This window comes from Megalobrama amblycephala, linkage group LG1 (genome assembly GCF_018812025.1).
Source record: "Megalobrama amblycephala isolate DHTTF-2021 linkage group LG1, ASM1881202v1, whole genome shotgun sequence".
Classification (NCBI taxonomy): Eukaryota; Metazoa; Chordata; class Actinopteri; order Cypriniformes; family Xenocyprididae; genus Megalobrama; species Megalobrama amblycephala.
Genome location: NC_063044.1, coordinates 24,518,660 through 24,538,588, shown reverse-complemented (window position 1 = coordinate 24,538,588; position 19,929 = coordinate 24,518,660). Strand labels below are relative to the sequence as shown.

At 38.8% G+C, this 19,929-nt stretch overlaps 1 protein-coding gene and 1 pseudogene across 1 annotated transcript; one reads left to right on the top strand and one right to left on the bottom strand.

Moving 5' to 3' along the window:
• The first annotated feature begins 4,184 nt into the window (after window positions 1-4,184).
• On the top strand, window positions 4,185-8,033 carry LOC125265295 (GTPase IMAP family member 8-like). Its single transcript, XM_048185421.1, has 4 exons — window positions 4,185-4,265; window positions 4,526-4,585; window positions 4,766-6,393; window positions 7,664-8,033. The coding sequence occupies exons 1-4, from the start codon at window positions 4,244-4,246 to the stop codon at window positions 7,850-7,852; spliced, it is 1,899 nt and encodes a 632-aa protein (XP_048041378.1). The 5' UTR covers window positions 4,185-4,243; the 3' UTR covers window positions 7,853-8,033.
• Window positions 8,034-8,861: 828 nt separating this feature from the next.
• LOC125265261 lies at window positions 8,862-18,280 on the bottom strand (annotated as a pseudogene).
• Between the last annotated feature and the right edge of the window lie 1,649 nt (window positions 18,281-19,929).

Here is a 19,929-nt window from a genome sequence, read left to right as displayed (position 1 = left end):
AAAGAGAGCAGAATCTCATAGAGTCCCATGTTAAATTGGCCAAGTTTATAGCAGAAAAAAACATGTTTACAAGTTGGTTCAAATTGTGGTTTTGGTCTATACTGCTATTTTTGCCCTTCATGACAACTCTGAGGGGGGTGAATTTTTTTATAACTTATCCGTTTAAATTATATTAAGCCTTAAAGTTCTGCATAATTAAGGGCGTGGTCACTTGAGTGACAGGTATATTGCGCTGCTGTCTGTGAGCCGTCATGTTACCTCAGCTGCCGCTGAATTTGGCATCTCAGCCGTATTTGTGCTCGATTATTTTATACAATTATAAAATATGGCTTGCTGCATAATATTCGAGACTGATGTGTGTCTGTGTAGATGTGCATGCATGGGGAAGAGACACAGAACACACGTTGTTGGATCGTGGCATTGGCTGAAAGTTTTGATTGTGAGATTTACTACAATGACAATGGCGGGAGGATATCAAAATCCGACAGCACTGCTTGGATATTATAACTAAAACTGCTGCACTATTTTGAAAAAAATATACTTTGGACACAGGCTCATTTGTTTGTTAGATACGATCGCTGCTCAGATTGCATCCTTTCTTGAAGAACGATGACAGAGAGCAGATCATTCAGAAGAAATGTGAAATGTTTTTTTGTTTTGCAATGGACATTCATATTTTACCCAAGTGCCACGGATTGGATTCATCTCGCGATCTCTATTTCATTATAAAGGTATGAAGTCCCATTTGATTTTCCATGTTGTTATTTGCACATCCAACACTACTGGTGTTGGAGCATCTATATCTTAAAAAACACCGTAGATTGACAGTAAACCTTTAGAACGTTCTGATGATAAAACTTATCTTCATTAATATTTTAGATCGTATCTTAGATAGATATATAGCTCCTTTGCTGCTAACATGGTCACGTCGAGCTAGGCAGGCGTGGTTTCAGCAACCAGTCATATCAGCTCAAACCACCTCCCCGCCTCTTTGCCCATTTTCAGTTATCCGGGAGTGACGTGCTGTGACGCGCAGCTAAGATGGCCGCGGCCTCATTTAGGCGTCAAAACTGCTGTTCAGAACTCTATGGGTGACGTCACGGACGCTACGTCCATATTTTTTTACAGTCTATGGTTTTGATTTAAACCTTCATAACTTAAAAAATACAGCTAAGTAGCACCATAAAACAAAATAATAACATGATAACATAATAATAAACATGTTTTGACAAAAATGTTAAAAACGGAGTTATCTCGTTTTGCAACGAAACTCTTCATATATATAATGTGTGTGTGTGTGTGTGTGTGTGTGTGTATGTACATATATTATATAATGTATACACACACACACTGCTCAAAAACATTAAAGGAACACTTTGAAAACACATCAGATCTCAGTGGAGAAAAATATCATGCTGGATCTCTATACTGACATGGAATGGGTAATGTGTTAGGAACTAAAGGATGCCACATCGTTTGATGGAAATGAAAATTATCAACCTACAGAGCACTGAATTCAAAGACAATTCAAATTCAAATTTCATTGCAGCAACTCAAAATGGTTCTCGGTAGTTTGTATGGACCCCCGTGCTTGTATGCATGCCTGACAACATCGGAGCATGCTTGTAATGAGATGACGGATGGTGTCCTGGGGTATTTCCTCCCAGATCTGGACCAGGGTATCACTGAGATCCTGGACAGTTTGAGCTGGAACCTGGTGGTGTCGGACGGACTCAAACATAATGTCCCAGAGGTGTTCTACTGGATTTAGGTCAGGTGAGCGTGGGGGTATCAATGGTATCAATTCCTTCATCCTCTAGAAACTGCCTGCATACTCTCGCCACATGAGGCCGGGCAATGTCGTGCACCAGGAGGAACCCAGGACCCACTGCACCAGTGTATGGTCTGACAGTGGGTCCAAGGATTTCATCCTGGTACCTAATGGCAGTCAGGGTGCCATTAGCCTGTAAAGGTCTGTGCGTCCTTCCATGGATATGCCTCCCCAGACCATCACTAACCCACCACCATACCGGTCATGCTGAACTATTACAGGTAGCATAACGTTCTCCACGGCTTCTCCAGACCCTTTCACGTCTGTCACATGTGCTCAGGGTGAACCTGCTCTCATCTGTGAAAACCACAGGGCGCCAGTTGTGGACCTGACAATTCTGAGCTCAGGGCCCACTAGAGGACGTCAGACCTCTCAAGCCACCCTCATGAAGTCTGTTTCTGATTGTTTGGTCAGAAACAGACTTCAGACATTCACACCAGTGGCCTGCTGGAGGTCGTTTTGTAGGGTTCTGGCAGTGCTCATCCTGTTCCTCCTTGCACAAAGGAGCAGATACTGGTCCTGCTGATGGGTTAAGGACCTTCCATGCCCCTGTCCAGCTCTCCTAACTGCCTTACTCGTGGAATCTCCTCCATGCTCTTGAGAGGAGCTGGCACAATCCTGGAGGAGCTGGACTGCCTGTTAAACCTCTGTAGGGTCCAGGTATCACCTCATGCTACCAGTACAGACACTGACCCTGACAAAAACTAGTGAAAAACAGTCAGAAAAGATGAATAGGGAAAAAAATGTCAGTGGCCTCCACCTGTAAAACCATTCCTGTTTTGGGGGTCATCTCATTGTTGCCCATCTAAGTGCACCTGTTGTTAATTTCATTAACACCAAAGCAGCTGAAACTGATTAACAACTCCCTCTGCTAAATGACCAGCTCAATACTCCAGGAGTTTAACTGACTTGATGCCATCTTCTGATTAAAAACTGTTCCTATATATATATATATATATATTATTATTATTATTATTATTATTATTATTAAAATTTTGATTCACGTCCCTGTACCCTTACTGTTGTCACTTTTTCCTGGTTAAATAAACATTACATATAAAAGGCCAAATACAGTTATATTATGTATTTTTACACTATGTAATATTCTGTTTATCAAAACCAATAAGTGTTTGTTAAGTGTTAGTGTTTTTATGTATTTTTACATTTATTCCAGATTAATAACAAAAGGCCGAAAAAATACAAATATGTACTGTTCTTTTTAACTTTACCAGCGGGTGTCGCTGTTGGACAAAGTTACTTTATTAAAACTATAGTGACTTAAATTTTTAATGTCACATTTTTTAAATCGATTATTTTCTCAGCCTGTTTTGTTTCTAAGGAGACTCTGCCTCCCTTGCCTTGACTGATGGCGGGCAACGACTGATGGCAGAAGCCGTACAACACACAAACATCAGAAATGTAATCTTAAATTATGATCCTTGCGGCTTTGAGGTTATGTAAATATACAAGCAACTAGTTATTAACTAAAGCGTTACATTAAATAAAAATGTTTGTGTGTGTTGCGCGCGATAGGCTACTATTGGCAGCTGAACACTCCTTATGTGTGTTCTTTTATGGGAAAATGATTATGCAATTTAGTTTATTGGGATCATATTCTGGTCCCATTTACTTTTACTTATGTAATATGCATCATCATATCTTTTATTAAAAAAAAAAGAAGGAAAAAAAAGTGTAGTTTGCAGCCAGAAACGGCGACAAACGATCGTGACTGCTGGCACAAACTCTGGCATGCTGATACATAAAAATGTATAATAATAATAATACAATTGTGGAAACTTTGCATCATAATTTTAAAATACCACCGCACGCCACTGAGAACATCCCAAACAGCGACAAACACCGAGAAAGACCGTGGCAGCTGCCAGAAGAATCCGCGGCAGCTGCCACGAATCCAGGCAGCTGCCAGAAGAATCCGCGGCAGCTGCCACCAACACTGGCAGCTGCCAGAAGAATCCGCGGCAGCTGCCGATGCCACCGGAAGTGGCGCTGCGACCTGCCGCTGCCAGAGGGAGCGCCAGGCCCTGCTGCCTGATTGAACTAAATTCTAATCCTAGATTAATCTATACCCTGTCTATGAAACCAGGCCTTAATCTACTTTTATCTTGAGTTGATTTCATCTAAGGTTGTTGCTACAAGTCAGTTGTAAGTCTTGTTTTTTTCTTGTTCCTCTTTCTATCTAATTAACAGCAACACTGTTTCAGTGTTAGTTTTTAACACTCTGTGGAGTGGACACCAAACAGTGTTTAACACCGGGGATTATTATGACAAAGTATCTGACTATTATGACATACTAATTTTAACTTAAAAAACAATCATTTTTTACTCACGTCAGGAGTCAGAAAAGATGATTGGCTGAAGACTAAAGAAAGAAGGAATGAAGAGAATGTCACCATGTCCAGCGCTAACAACACAGGTGAGAAACACACAGATCAGTTTCAAATTACTGTTCAAAATGTTTCATTTTATTTTATCAATAGAATTAAAAATTACACGCAGATATAGAATATTAGTAACAGATTATACATATTGGATTTTATTATCTTAAGTAATTTTCCAACATCACTATTACTTTGACTAACATTGCTAATCTGTCAAAGATGTTTTTTTTTTGTTTTTTTTCTCCTGTATGGGGGTTACTGTGATTAGTCATATTAAGACTTTTGTTTTATACAGAGACCCTTACCAAAAATGCTGCTCCCCAAAGAAGAAGGAGCAAAACTGACCCTCCTTACTGTAAGTCTTTATATTGATGAACACTAGGCTACATAAAGTGATAAAGTGTGTAGAAAATTAATGACAGTTTATTCTGCTTGAAACAGAAACAGATCAATTCCGCCTCAAATAATGTGGATTTTGTTTATTTTTGTTCAACACAAATGTTTTAAGTTTTTAATATTCCTCTTCTTCTGTCAGTTTCAGAGGATGTGAAGCTGAATCTTGTTGTGTGTGGGAGTGACGGAACATTAAAATCCTCCATATCAGAGCTGATCCTGCAGCAGACAGACAGAACATCAGATGTGGAGCTTCATGGACATCTGATCAGTCTGGTGGAGCTTCCAGCTCTGTTCAACACTCGGCTCTCAGAGGAGGAAGTGATGCGTCAGACTCTCCACTGTGTGTCTCTCTGTGATCCTGGAGTTCATGTTTTCCTCCTCATTATTCCTGATGCTCCCCTCAATAATGAAGACAAAGCAGAAATAGAGGAGATCCAGAGGATCTTCAGCTCCAGAATCAACAAACACATGATGATCCTCATAATGCAGAGTTCAGAGCATCAGACAGCAGAACTCAATGAAGAAACACAGTCTGTCATTGAGAGATTTGGAGGACGACATCATTTCTTTGGTCCCAACACACAAGTGTCCACACTGATGGAGAACATTGAGAAGATGCTGGAAGAAAACAGAGGAGAGTTTTACTCCACAGAGACATTTCTGGAGGCACAGATGGAATATGAAGAGATGAAGAAGACAATCCATTCACTAGAGACACATTTAATGCAACAAGGCAATGACCAGAAAGTCCGTTTGAGTCTCCGAGATGAACAGAGAATTGTTCTTTTGGGAAAAACTGGAGTTGGGAAAAGTTCAACTGGAAACACAATTTTAGGAAGAGATGCATTTACAGCAGAAACATCTCAAGAGTCAGTGACTAAAGAGAGTTGGAGAGAAACATCTGAAATCAACGGCCGGCGCGTTACTGTGATCGACACTCCAGGACTGTTTGATACTGAACTGAGTAATGAGGAGATCCAGAGAGAAATCAGACACTGCATCTCCATGATCCTGCCTGGACCACATGCGTTTCTCCTACTGATTCCACTGGGAAGATTCATTAAACATGAGGAAACATCCGTGAAGATTATCCAAGAGATGTTTGGTGAGAAATCTTTAAAGTACACCATGGTGCTCTTCACCAGAGGAGATGATCTGAAGAACAAAACTATTGAACAGTGTTTGGGAAAACCTGGATCTCCTTTGATGAATCTGATTGAAGCGTGTGGAAACAGATTCCATGTGTTCAATAATAATCAGACTGGAGACCTAACACAGGTGTCTGATCTACTGGAGAGGATAGACAACATGGTGACAGTGAACGGAGGGAGTTTCTACTCATGTAAGATGTTCAGAGAGATGGAGAGAGAAAAACAAGAACAACAGATGAAGATCCTGATGGACAGAGACAGAGAAAGAGAAGAAGAGATAGACAAACTAGAAGAAGAGATTAAGAGAGAACAAGAGGAATGGGAGAAACAAAAACTAGAGGAAAAGATGAGAAGAGAAGAAGATGGTGAAAAAAGAAGAGAGAGAGAAAAGCAGATTTCTGATGAACAGATTCAGAGACTGAAGAGTGAAATGGAGGGAATAATCAGAGAGAAAGAGAGAATAAAAAGAGAGAGACAAGAACAACTAGAGGATTTAGAGAAGAGACTGAAACAACAACATGAAGAACTGAAGAGAAGACAAGTGGAGTTGAGAGAGGAATATGAAAGAAAGAAAGAGGAGATGAAGATCTGCTCAGAAACTGATGAGTCGCTGCAGGTGAGTGTTCATGCTTGTTCTGCTTTGATTAAGACATTCAAACTCAGGCCATAAAAGTTTTAGATTTTAAAAAATATTTTCTTTCTTAAATCTTGCTTACTCAATTTTTAGCATTTTTTTTCTGCAACATGTTAATAATTTAAAGAACCTTCCCCCTTTAACTCCAATGGATGTTGAACTTAATGGAACCTTAGATGTCAATTAAATATATATACACTCATACATGGACAAAATTGTTGGTACCCTTGATAAAAATTAACAAACAAATCTGTGAAAATAAATCTATTGTAGAGAAGCTTCATTTTGTGCTTGTTACAGTACATTCTACACCTTAAAATCAACCAAACATAAAAGATAGCGACACCTGCTAATGAGTGTCGGCCATAGTTCCATCTCCTGCTCCAACAAATACACCACAATGCAACTAAGTGGCAAAAGGATGTTTATTTTTAAATAAGGATATATTTTTTCTTATATATGAAAGGTTTTCCCAACTAATTTTAGTCTTTCCTTGAACAAAACAATGAAATAAAATATGCAATTCTTACCTTCCTGCTGCCCAATAAACAGGAGAAAAATAATGTAATTAAACAAAAAGGGGCATCCCACTTTTGCCAAACATTCCACTTAAAAGGAGAAATTGCAACTACACATTTACCGGCCAATACATTAACAATTCAAGCTCCTCACAAGGAGGTTTAAGGGGAATAGGAGCACAATACTGGCCTACAGCATTAAAGATCCAGCAGTATATTGGGCATGGGTTACTTTTTATCCATGTGTGCACCAAACCCATCTGGTGGGTTTGCTGCCAAAAAGCTCTTTTTTAGTCTTTTTTTTAACCAAAGAAGCTGGTCCCGTTTGAAGTTCCAGTCATGTCTGACAACTGAATATGCTGGAGATTGTTTCTGGGTGAGAGCAGAGGATTTTTCTTGAAACCCTCTAGAACAACTTGTAAGGATGTACGTTCTGTATGATATATATTTTTTTAGACTTTCTGAGACTCAAGACTTAACTAATCTTTGCAATTCTCCAGCTGTGATCCTTGGAGAGTCTTTGGCTACTCAGACTTGAGTCAAAAGGTCCTGTTAACTTGAAAATGTTATTTATTAACAGTACAATGAAGTCTAAATTAATGAAACTGATCGTGTTTACTTGATATTCTTTCTAGGACACCATGTTCACTAAACCTAATAATAAAATGTTCCAGTTAGTTGCAATGATTATTAACATAAAATCTCTTCTTGCATTTCCTCATATTTTTTCTTAGGTGGGTAATGAAGAGGTTCTGTCACACTGTAGCAGCAGCATTCGGACAAACATTGCCCTACCAAGTACCGGGACGATGATTCGTCGTTACCACAATACTGAGCAACGTGTTCAAACATTTGAATGTGTAATCACAAAGGATGGCAAACAAATTGTCAATGAACAAATTGAATGTTTTTCATCTGATTAAAGGCTACTCCTTCACCTAAACTAGAAATCTGATATTTGCATTCCTATTCAGTTGTTTTACTTTTCTTTCCATTGTCAAAGTTTTCACATAAACTTTCAGAAAAAAACTGCGGAATATATCTTTAGATGTTCACCTCATTCATGAATCACTTAATCATTGTGACATTTTCCATTAAATATTAAAGATGTAAAATTATTGTTAAAGTATTTAAGTAATAGAAAGAGTAAAAAAAAAAAAAAACTTAATTACTACAAAATAAACTGCATTACTAATGTGTGAATCTGTCTTAGATTATTAAACAAAACTATTATTAAACAAACCCAGTCTGTGGTTGTGGCCATGTGAGTAATGACTTGGTTTTTCAGCTGTTATTTTCTTAGGCACTGCAAGCCTTCATATCTGATCCCACTTTGTCCTACATTATGTAATGTCCAATGTGTTATCCTCTCTGAGTGCTGTTTCACCATTGTTTGCCAATGAGCCCTGACTGCTCTCCTGTATCCCTGCATCTTGGTGATTAGTCTGGGAGAGACACTCAGAAATCCAGAAAACCACACGATTATGTATGTATAATGTGCCCTCCACATCCACCATGTAAGAGAACATGAACTGTCCACAAACGATTTTTCAGTGTGGACACAGCCTAACACTGAAGAAAGGATTGTGGCCATCTGAGAGAAACATGAATAGATAGACAGGATAGAGAGAGACCACTGATGTGTGCAGTATGGTCCAGCAGCAAGGGAGGTGAAAGGAAAACACGTCAGAACAGAGGCAAATATTAAGGGTTTACACAACACCATTTTCTACTAAAAACAAAACTACCTGAAAACGACCTGAAGCAACCTGAAAATGCAAACTTTTTTGAAAACTCAGTTGTTCTTTACAAAGTGACATCGCCATCTACTGGCCTGGCAGCAGAAAATAGCGTGTTTAGTTGTTTTTGCAGATCCGTGTGTGAACAGGGACTTTAGACAACGTTGTCGTCTGTACAAAGAAAAAACTTTTCTGTTTTTAGTAGAACATTGTCGTGTAAATGTACCCCGAGGTATGTTTATTTTCTCCATCAAAGCTTTAAAGCAGGAAAAATGCAATTATACATCAAATAATACACTTTCATTCCTAGATATATTTAATGATTAAAAGGAACTTTAACATGAGACATAATTTGGATACAAACAGATCTACATGAAAAGAAAGAAGAGCTTAAAAACACTCTTCCTTTTGTAAATTTCATAATCTGAAATGTTACACTTTAGTGTGAAAGGAAGAAAGTTGTGAGGCCCGCCATTCAGCACACACCCATGTGCAAATATATACACATATATTTATATAAATTCAAAGTATGAGACCGCATTTAAAGGCAATGCGTGAGTTTTATATTTAAAATAGTAACTTGTGCAGAAAAGTCTCAGATAACGATATCAAAAAGATTCACCACAGTCCTCACAGCCCAGACGTTCAATTTTCTCTTCTACAGACACCGGTAAGATGACATGTGAAATTCTGCTCCACAGTCCACTCAGTTTGTCCACATCCATTTGATTAAACTAGCTGACTTGCCAGAGGAGACAAACTTCTGTTTTAAGTGGTCATATACCATGTCCTCAACTCTTGATAGACTGGCACTGGATGGCACCTCTGCATCAAGCATTACAGTAAAGGTCAGGAGGACGTTTTTATAAGCTGCATTTTCATGGTCACAGTAACGATAGAAGATGAGAGTGGATCCAGGAGGGAGCTTTTCAAAATGGTGGATAACTGCAGCAAACTTTACACCACCAAAGGCATTGCTCAGTTCTCTATCAATGTCCGTCTTGACCTGATCGCTGTCTTGCCATGCTTTGCTTTCTCCGTTAATGTTCAGAACTGAAGAGTTACGGGCAGTGGAATAGGCTTGAGCCAAGCACTGAGCCAGACAACCAAGAGTCCTTTTAGCCCTGGGACCAGACGTTAGAATCAGGCTGACAGGTTCAGTGGGATGGTCAGTCTGTAGGTGGCGTTTGAGATGTAAAAGGCTCCTCTTCCAGAGCTCTGGGCGCTGATTTGGAAAGCTAGTCTTAAGTTTTTCCATTTCCTGATTGAACACATCCACCACTTTAAAGTCTTTTAGAACAGGTGGAGTTGAGTCAGAAAAGTGCCGATATAATTCAGGACAAACCACAGATGCAAGAAGGACAATTAATGCAAAAATCCATAACAGTTCTGTAAGAAAATAAATGATTAGAGTGAAATGATTGGCTGCTTCTCTGTGAAAATCATTTGACAGTCATTCATCATAATGGTAAAAATGTCATTTAGAAAAGTGATTTATTTATAGACTTAGAACAGTCAGAATGGAGAGTAGAACAACTCACTATCATTCCTTCCCACTCTGATCTGTGGTTGGCTTTCTTGTGGAAGTCCAGAAGGGGGGGTCTGGTGTAGTGACTCTAAATGTACAAAACAGGCAGCATCTTTTAAATGTAAGAATGAAACACCACTTTTCAAATTGCAACAAAATTTCATCTAATTTATGGAGAGTAGATTACCAAATTGTCCCCTTAGAATTATTAAGGTTGTATCTGACATTTTTGTCAAAATTGAAGTTATTCACATATTCCTATTTTGTGACAACTTATTTACATTATCTGACATTTTAAGTTTTAAGTTGTGTACATTTTGGGACTTTTTTTTAGAAAACAAAAAGGTTCTATTTATCTACAGGTTACTCTTAACTTGGTTCTATAAGGTTCTATCTGTGAGCCAATCAGCACTTCGATTGTGCACACGAGGACCAATCAGGAGGCCAGTTTAACTCCAACAGGTGAGTTGGAACAGGATATCAAGTCAAGTCAAGTCACCTTTATTTATATAGCGCTTTTTACAATGAGACTGTGTCAAAGCAGCTTTACATTGATAACTGGTACATAATTTGGCTGCATAGCAGCTCTAAAGAATAGTGTCAATGCAGGCAGATCAGAAGCACTGTTGAAAAAATGTCAGGAATATTATTGAATATCAAATGTCAAGTCAAATGTCAAGTGTCCCCAACTAAGCAAGCTAAAGGGATGTGAAACCTCCTGACAATGTAATTTTACAACCTTGTCTAAAAAAACTCTGAAACCTTGGCTATTAGAAGGATAGTAAAACATTTATCCTGCAAACAACATTCTGAGTTTAAGTCTGTTGAATGAACCCTTCTACTCGTACACACTTGATTGAACACAATATAGATGTAGGAGATGCTAAACCTGTCCGTCAACGATTTTGTTGTGTATCATTTGACAAACATCAGAAATTGAAGTCAATTACATGCTTGAAAACAACAGAGCAAATCATCTTTTTCAGATTGGGGTTCGCCTTGCTTGTTAGTGGGAAAACCAGACGGTAGGCAGCATTTTTGCACAGATTATAGACAAGTGAATATCCTAACTAGACCTGACTTGTACATGTTGCCATGTTGCCTTTAAAGACTGTGTAGACTAAGTTGGATCAAATAATTTTTTCAGTAAATTTGATTTGCTCAACCCCTGTGCACAGGATATTTCCTCTTTTATTTCCCTCTTTTTGGATTGTATTCTTACTCTGTAATGAGTTTTGGTCTGAGAAATGCTCCAGCTACATTTCAGCGTTTAATGAACAAAACGACAGCTGGGTTGAGGGTTGTGCCGTGCACCTGGATGAATTGTTGTAAGTATCACATGGATCAACACTTTATCTGAATTCATGCACTTTGCAGATGCCAAACTCACAGTCAACCTGGCAAAGTGTGAGTTTGCCAGAGCACTGTGACTTATTTGGGTAAGATTGTTGGGATGGAAAAAAAATTGTACGTGCTAAAGTTATAGCAATTGACAAATTTCCTATAGTCCTCAGACTAAATGTGAATTGATGAGATTTTTGGGAATGGCTGGGTATTACAGGAGTTTTTGTCCCAACTTATTATTTTTTATTTTTTGTTTACTGATTTACAAGCAAAGGCTATATCTGTGTGGACGCCTAAATGTGAAAGTGCTTGCTTCGTCTCCTGTCCTAACATTTTTTTTTTTTTAAATCCCTGCTGGTGGTTCCCATATAAACACTGAGCTGTGTTAATTTGGTACCGGGGATTTTGCTGGGGAATGTTTGTGTGTTTTCATCATAACTCACTTTGTAGGAACTCCTTCCTGGTCGTATATTCACAACTTGGGACAATGACCTGGATGGTTTTCACTATGAATAACAAAGAACATCTGTGCATCAGAGCAAGCACTTTAATTCCCATTTCAAGAAGAAATTAAACTACTACCATTTTATAGTTAATGATTGGTGATGTCCTCTTTACTGAGAATAAATCATTAACAGCATTTACCCTTTCCAGATATCTTTTCTGTCTCCTCGCTGCAGAACTGCAGCAGTTTGTCTCTGAGTTGAGAGACAGATTTCACTACTTCATCAAAAGACAGATGAGAACTGACAGTGAAGCCGTCTGTAGATCCAGAGAGAGAGACAGACGACAAACTCTACAGACACAAAAACACAAACTCCCTGTAATTCCAGAAGCTTGTTAAAGTCCTCAGTGTTTGAGAAGATCTGTGTTACCTGGAGGAAATGAACATGATCGTGTGTATGTGAAAGCTGCTTCATCTCAGCGTCTCTCCTCCTCAGATCATTGATCTCCTGCTCCAGTCGCTCCAGTCGTTCTTCAGCTGGACTCAATGCAGCTCGTTCCTGATCTCTGATCAGCTGCTTCACCTCAGAGCGACGTCTCTCAATGGAGTGGATGAGCTCAGTGAAGATCCTCTCACTGTCCTCCACTGCTCTCTGTGCAGAGCCCTGTTATAAGACACACATGACAATAACACAGTGGGACTAGAAGAGCTCCAGCACTGGAGGAAAGTCCAAGTCCAAACTGAAACTCAAACTTCTCTTCTTCTCCAAACTCACCTTATGAGACGCCACAGCCTCTCTCAGCTCTTTCTGTCTCTGCTGGATTATCTTCTGCAGTTTTATCAGTGTTTCCTCAAAATGTCTCTGCAGAAAAAAATATAATTGAATAAATAAATGTGTTTGTTTCCCTCACTGAGAGAAAAATCAAATGAGAATCCAATATTAAGCAGTACCTGTTTTTCTTTCCGTTCTGCTGCAGTTGATACAGTGTCATGATTTTTGTGTTCATCCAGCAGACAAAGAATACAGATACACCGCTGGTCGGTATGGCAGTAAATTTCCAGCATTTTATCATGTTGAGGACAGATCATGTCCTGCAGTCGTCCAGTAGCGTCCATCAGATTGTGTCTTTTACTTCTGAAGAGGTTCTCATGCTGTTCAAGGTGATTTTGACAGTAAGAGCTTCGACACTCAAGACACGACTTCACTGCTTTCTGTTTTCTTCCAGTGCAGGAGTCACACTGAACATCTCCAGATCCAGTGTGATCAACTGCAGGAGCAGCAGATTGGTGTCCCGTCTTCTTCAGTTTCTCCACCATCTCAGCGATCACCACATTCTTACCTAAAACTGGTCTTGGTGTGAAGGTCTGTTTGCATAATGGACATCTGTAGATTCCCTCCTGATCCTCCTGATTCCAATAGTCAGTGATGCAGCTCATACAGCAACTGTGTCCACAGGGAATAGTCACTGGATCCTTCAGGAGATCCAGACACACTGAACAGTTGAACTGGTCCTGATCGCCTAAAATATTTGCTTCTGCCATTTCACTAGGACACGCAGATAAAGAGGGCAGTTAGTGCTCATTGAGTGATAAGAACGTCTGGATACCACAACTGTAACAATGGTTCCCTGAGAAGGGAAACCACACGCTGCATCGACCAAAGCTATGGGGACGTGCCCCTGCAGAACCTGGGGTCTGAGGCACAAGTACCATTAATGGACGATGCAATGTGATGACATTACAAGATGCACCCCAGTGTATAAGATGGGTCTCTAAGTGCATCTTCCTTCTATTACGGCGCCTCTGCTTACCACTCCTTTAGGATTTAGGAGGAGCCTGAACCCCAACAAGGGATACATTTCTCAAAGGCAGCCAGCTTCATTCTATCTTCTCTAAACCTGTCAACTAACGTCTTTGGCAGCGACAAAAAGTCCAGAGGGCAAGACGGGGCATCCAGGAGGACAGCTTTGTCACACTTTTTAATGCCCAACAAATTAAGCCACGGATACCACTTCATCATCACCATAGCATCCATAGAACCACCAAGGGAACGGGCTGCCTGGTGGTGCAAAGAACTAGATCTGTGACTATATGCAATTCTAAGACTGCCTCTGGGATAAACCCTCCCTTTGATCCAACCTTGCAGTACTACCATAATGTGCCAAGCTCCTAACTCAACATTGTCTGACATGCTTTAGAGGGCAAAACAGCTGACTTCATTGGTGAGGATGTCCCCGGGGGAAGGTAACTTGCTAAATTCCTTTCCACCTCTGACATCCTCCCATAACCCTGTTAGCTCAGCCTCTTCATATTCGAGAAACTCGAAGCTGAAGGAGTCACACAAGCAGAATATGAATGTCTCCTTGAACGTGACACCTCAGTGTGCAGGTCTGGGAGAAATGGAAGGCTCACTGAAGCTGCACACTTATGTTTCCGCAGATGTTGCTTGCCTTAGCCAGGGGTTTTCAACCTGTGGGGCAAGCACCTGTTAATTCAGAAGGTGGCAATTTGACTTCTCCCAGCTATTCGTTGGCTACACTCGTGAAGAGAGCCAGCTGGGTGTGGAGCTCTCTCAGTTAGAAATCATCACAATGAATGCATCCAGCCCCCTCAAGGGCTGAATTGCTTGCTCTGCTCCAAGACAGGTAACACACAGGTTATGACCATTACCAGGCATTATAAAATGAAAGGACACACTGTTTAAACTGTCTGCTTGCCATTATTCTGCTCTTACCTTTTCTCCTTTTTAAACGCACTGCTATCTTCACACAGCACACAAACAAGACAAAGAGGCTGGTGATGTTCTCACTGACCCTTTTCATACACTGGGGTGAACCTTGTGATGTCATCACACTGCGTTGTCTGTGAATGGCATGTTGGTACACGTGCCTTAGAAACCAGTTCTGTGGGAAAGCATCCTCATTGTGTCAGTTGATGCAACGCTAAGTTCCCTCGAATGGGAACCGGAAAGGGTTTTTAGGACCCAATAAAGTTTACATAGCATTTTGCAGAATCATGCCGTCATTGGTTTTGTCTTTGTGTTTTTTTCTTTTACTTTAAAAAAAAAAAAAAAATGAGAACAATGAACGCAGTGTCCTTATACTGCAGTTACTATCAGCCTCTTTTGGGGCTAAATAACTTTTAATAAGCATGCCAAGCTCATGACTTTCTTATTCAGTATCATCATGTTGTTTTAAAATAAGCATCACCAAATATCTTGTGTTGGAGTTAATCAATAATAAACTAATTTGATAAAGTGTGAACTCTGTTGTCTGTGTTTTGTGCAATAAACAATAATGTAATTTAAAAAATAGCGTTAACCGATGGTATTATTACATTGTTGAAGCAACCAGCATAGGCAAATGCTGCCTTTTACTCTGAATAAACAAAATAACTTCAATAATTTCACTAAAAATAGAAACCTTTGAGTCGGAGAGGTCTGAAACTTTAACATTTTTATATTGATAGCTAGGGATACTGACGGCAGAAGGTCTGGACTCTATCGCAGCTTTCATTGGCCAAAGACTGCCCAAGAGGACAATTGACTCACATGTAACGCAACCAATCACAGTTCGTTTTGCTCCGCGTCATGTTTAGGGGGGTGGAAATGTAAAGTCAATGTCCCTACAATAAAAGACCAGCGTGCATCTAATAAATTATTCATTCAAGAACGTTATGCAAGTTTACTGCAACAATGAAGCCTCAAACTTCACATACTTTTGAAAATCCAGTGTTTAGTTCAATGTCACAGTTGTAAACACGACGGCATTCTTCTTCTATGAGGGGGTTTGGCTTCACGGCATTTGTTTCCAGGTGGAACCATTAAAGAACGCGGCACACGTCTCCCGGACATCCTGTAAAATTCAAACAACCAGATGACGACTTCGAAAATACTGAAGTGTTTCCAGTTAAGTGTGCCATATGCATCAGACGTTCAGCCAACAGTCCGTGGGTGTGACATTTGAGGCTGAGACAATGCCAATCCAAACTGTAAGCTAATTGTCAATCATCTTTTACGATAGTGATCCTGACAGAATTTTGTTTATTCACAGTAAAAGGAAAAACATGGCCTCTGCCTGCTGGTTGCTTCAACAATGGTAATAATATCTTTGGATAGAACTCAAATGCTTGTGCTTTGATTCACAAATCAATACAGGGTAACACAAACAACTTGATTAATATTCATGAACAACCTTTAGCATGAAGAAAAAAAAAAAAATTAGGCACCTGAGATGAGACTTGAGCAAAGAAACAGAAGTGTTCGTAAACTATTTGTTAGTTAATGCTGTTAAACACAATAAGATGAAATAATTTACATTTTGGTAACATTTATCATGTTCACTACAAAAACGCTGAATGACAAATGTCTCACACATAACATTAATATAATTTATCTGTTTATGACAATTTTATTCATATACGTGGACGCCACATTTAAGTTCTAATCGTTAAGGGTCTATTATAAAAATGTTGCCTGATGTTTCTTAAATGTTAAGTTATGCTTAATTCCTAATATCCAATAATAGCATCCAATAGGCTGTTCTTCACAACATGTATTTTTTTATTTTATTTTTTTTTTAATTCTTTAAAAAAGAGAAGGATCCAGGCTGATGCGATTGTTCAAAAACAGACAAGGTGTTTATACTTGACGTGCTTGCTGTTGTAATATTCTTTGAAATAACAGGGGGCGACTCTGAGTAATTGTCCTCTAAAACCATCAGGAAGCAGCAGTGAGAAGTAAAGTACTCAAAACGTATGCCTTGGCAGTTTTTTGTAACTTTTCTTTATCATATAGACACATTCTTTTTGGGTTTTATGTTAAAGACAAGAATCTACTTAATGCAAGTTTTTGTATAAACCTTCTTTTATTTATTGGAAAGTTTTATATCCATAAGTGTAAATACATGAAAAGTAAACCCCACTTTAACTTTTTCAAACAAGAATAGAAGATGTATTTAAATACAATTTCAACTTCTGTTAACAAGAAAGCAATGAAAACATCCAGAATTTGTGCCATGTTTAATATTCTTCCTTAATATATTTATCTAATTGCCCTCTTTTTTTTCCTCCTAATTTTTGAAATATTGTTTATTTATTTTTTTGCATGTACCAACATGTTCTGTTTGTTATTTTTGCAATAATTAAAAAAAAAAAAAAAAAAAAAAAAAATATATATATATATATATATATATATATATATATATATATATACACACACACACACACACACACACACACAGAAAATCATTATTTTAAATTTTAATAACATTTCACAATATTACAGTTTTTTTTTTTTTTTTTTTTTTTTTTTTTTTCTGTATCTTGATCAAATAAAAGCAGGCTTGATAAGCATAAGAGACTTATTTCAAAAACATTAAAAATAGTATCCACACTTTCTGACCGGTACTATGCATTTCTGATGTTTAGAGGATAATTACTCCGAGTTCAAAAGAATAGCCTAGTACATTGGTGAGCGCGTCAAGTAGCCTACTTGTCCGTTTCGGGAGGAGCGCGCGCAGTCAGCGGAGCCAGGTGAATGAATAAACAAAACATAGGCTATGCAGAACTGCAGCTCTAAGTGCTTTGATTAGTGACGAAAAATAGCCTGGGGTACAACTTAGCCTACTGTCAAATGAGACATTTAGTTCAGAATACTTCATCCTATGCATCCAATATTCTAACAAACATCCCATTTTGTTCTGTTTAGTCACGATTTTTTTTTTTTCTCGATTCAGAAAAACCGAAACTAACACAACTAAAACATAACAAAAAGTTTTGTGAACATTCACAAAAACGCTAAAACGTGAATAAACTAAAAGAGCAAAACAGAATATTAAAATCACAGGTGACTCTGAACTCACTTATCTGGAGAAATCACCACAAACAGCGCCTTGATCTGCGCCTTTGATTTCTGCGCGCGTGTAGGTTTTTGTTTGTTTTGTTTTGTTTTGTTATTTGTTTTTACTTTAGTTGAATGATAGACTGATGATCCGTCGATCGATCTGAATGTATTTCAGCTGAATGCGGCGTTTCTAAGCGCTGCTGATCGCCGAGAAGAGCTGTGTAGCCTACTAGTCCGTGAAGAGATTGTGAACTCGGACACTGTTTCCCGCAGAGTCACATGATTTAGCCTATACACGAAATTAATTTCACACAATCACATTCAAACAAAATCAACAACCGGTGCTTTCCTTTAACTTGCCGATACTTAATATTTTATTTTATTACCTGATGTGCTTTATCATCTTGTCTTGGCAATACGATTTAAGCAGATGTTGTTTCTGAGCTGAATGTGCGCAAGTCAGCACGATCATGACGCAATCACATAAAGTGCAAAAGTTGAGAGACTGATTTCACTACATCAAATAACAGATGAGAACTCTACAGACTCAAAGACAAAGCTTGTTAATGTTCAGTGTTTGAGAAGATCTCTGTGACCTGGAAAAGATTAACATATTATATATATATAATATATATATATATATATATATATATATATATATATATGATTTAATAGGCCATCTGGGATTTTGTTATGGAGATAAATGTTATGATTATAATTTTTTGGTAGCATCGTGTGTGTATATTATGTCAGGAACAAAAACACTGGATCCAGTAGTGTAAGGTATGAGTGTAAACAGTTTATTGATCAACAAACAGGGCAAGATGGTCAGACACATGCAACACGTCAGGCTTTGGTGGTAACAAGACTTCAGCAGGCTGGGATCCAACAGGCAGATGGTAGTCCAGAGAAACACAGCTGGGTGAGAATTCACACTCGAACAGAAAACTAACTCACAGGAAACAGGAGACAAAGGAAGAAACTGCTGGAGACAACAAGACCGCAATGTGAGCACAAGAACAATCTGACAAAGAAACACAGCAAACACACGACTACATATAGGACAGATAACGAGATGCACCTGTTACTGATCAGCGCAATTAGTCATGCTAATGACTAACTGACATTGACAGCACCCAAACACAAACACACACGCAGACAGAGCGAGAATGAGTCAGTGAACCCATGAACCATGAAGTATTAGCACGGTTTGTTGTTTTCTTGTGGTATCAGATAGAGCGTTTGGACTCAGAAGTGCTACCGTGTCGTCAGACTTAACAACCGAATAGTTCATTTAACACTATAGTTCATTTATGTAAGTGAGGATAGCAAAATAAAGTAAACTGTGACATAGTATACCCCGAAATTCTTCAAACAGTGGAGAAATGTAAGCTCTAGTGTAAGTTCTGCCAGGAAGACTCAATGTTACGTCACCTATTAGTTTAGATCTAACCAATCATTATCTTGCACTTGGAGTATAAAAGATTGCTGACACCTGTTTGAGTCTGTAGATGCTGACGCCATGGATGTGAGCTATGGACGGGGCCTATGCCAAAGAACTTTCTTACAATACTTTGCTTGCTGATTATTAACCTCATCACACCAGCACTATATAGACCTCCACTTCTGTGTCTTGTCTTGTTTTCACTTACCTGAACTCCTTACCCATTTGCTTACCTGATGTTTCTGTGTTTCCACTCCTTCATCTGTGTACTGTGCTCCTTTGTCCAATCCACACCTGCAAAAGAGAAAAGTGTTAACTCCTCAGCTAAGTGACTTTATCAACGTGCTGCTACTTACCTGCCAGTGCTATTTCTATGTTTGTGCCTCTGTTCAAATAAACTACCTGTTGTTGACTTACCCTCTTGTTCCCATCTGTGTCTAACATGTGATTGGTGCACTCTAAAAAATGCTGGGTTAAAAACAACCCAAGTTGGGTTGAAAATGGACAAACCCAGCGATTGGGTTGTTTTAACCCAGCGGTTGAGTTAAATGTTTGCCCAACCTGCTGGGTAGTTTTATTTAACCCAAAAATTGTTTAAAAATTACTGTATTTCTTGCTTAAAATGAACCCATAATATGTTGGAAATTAATATTAATAT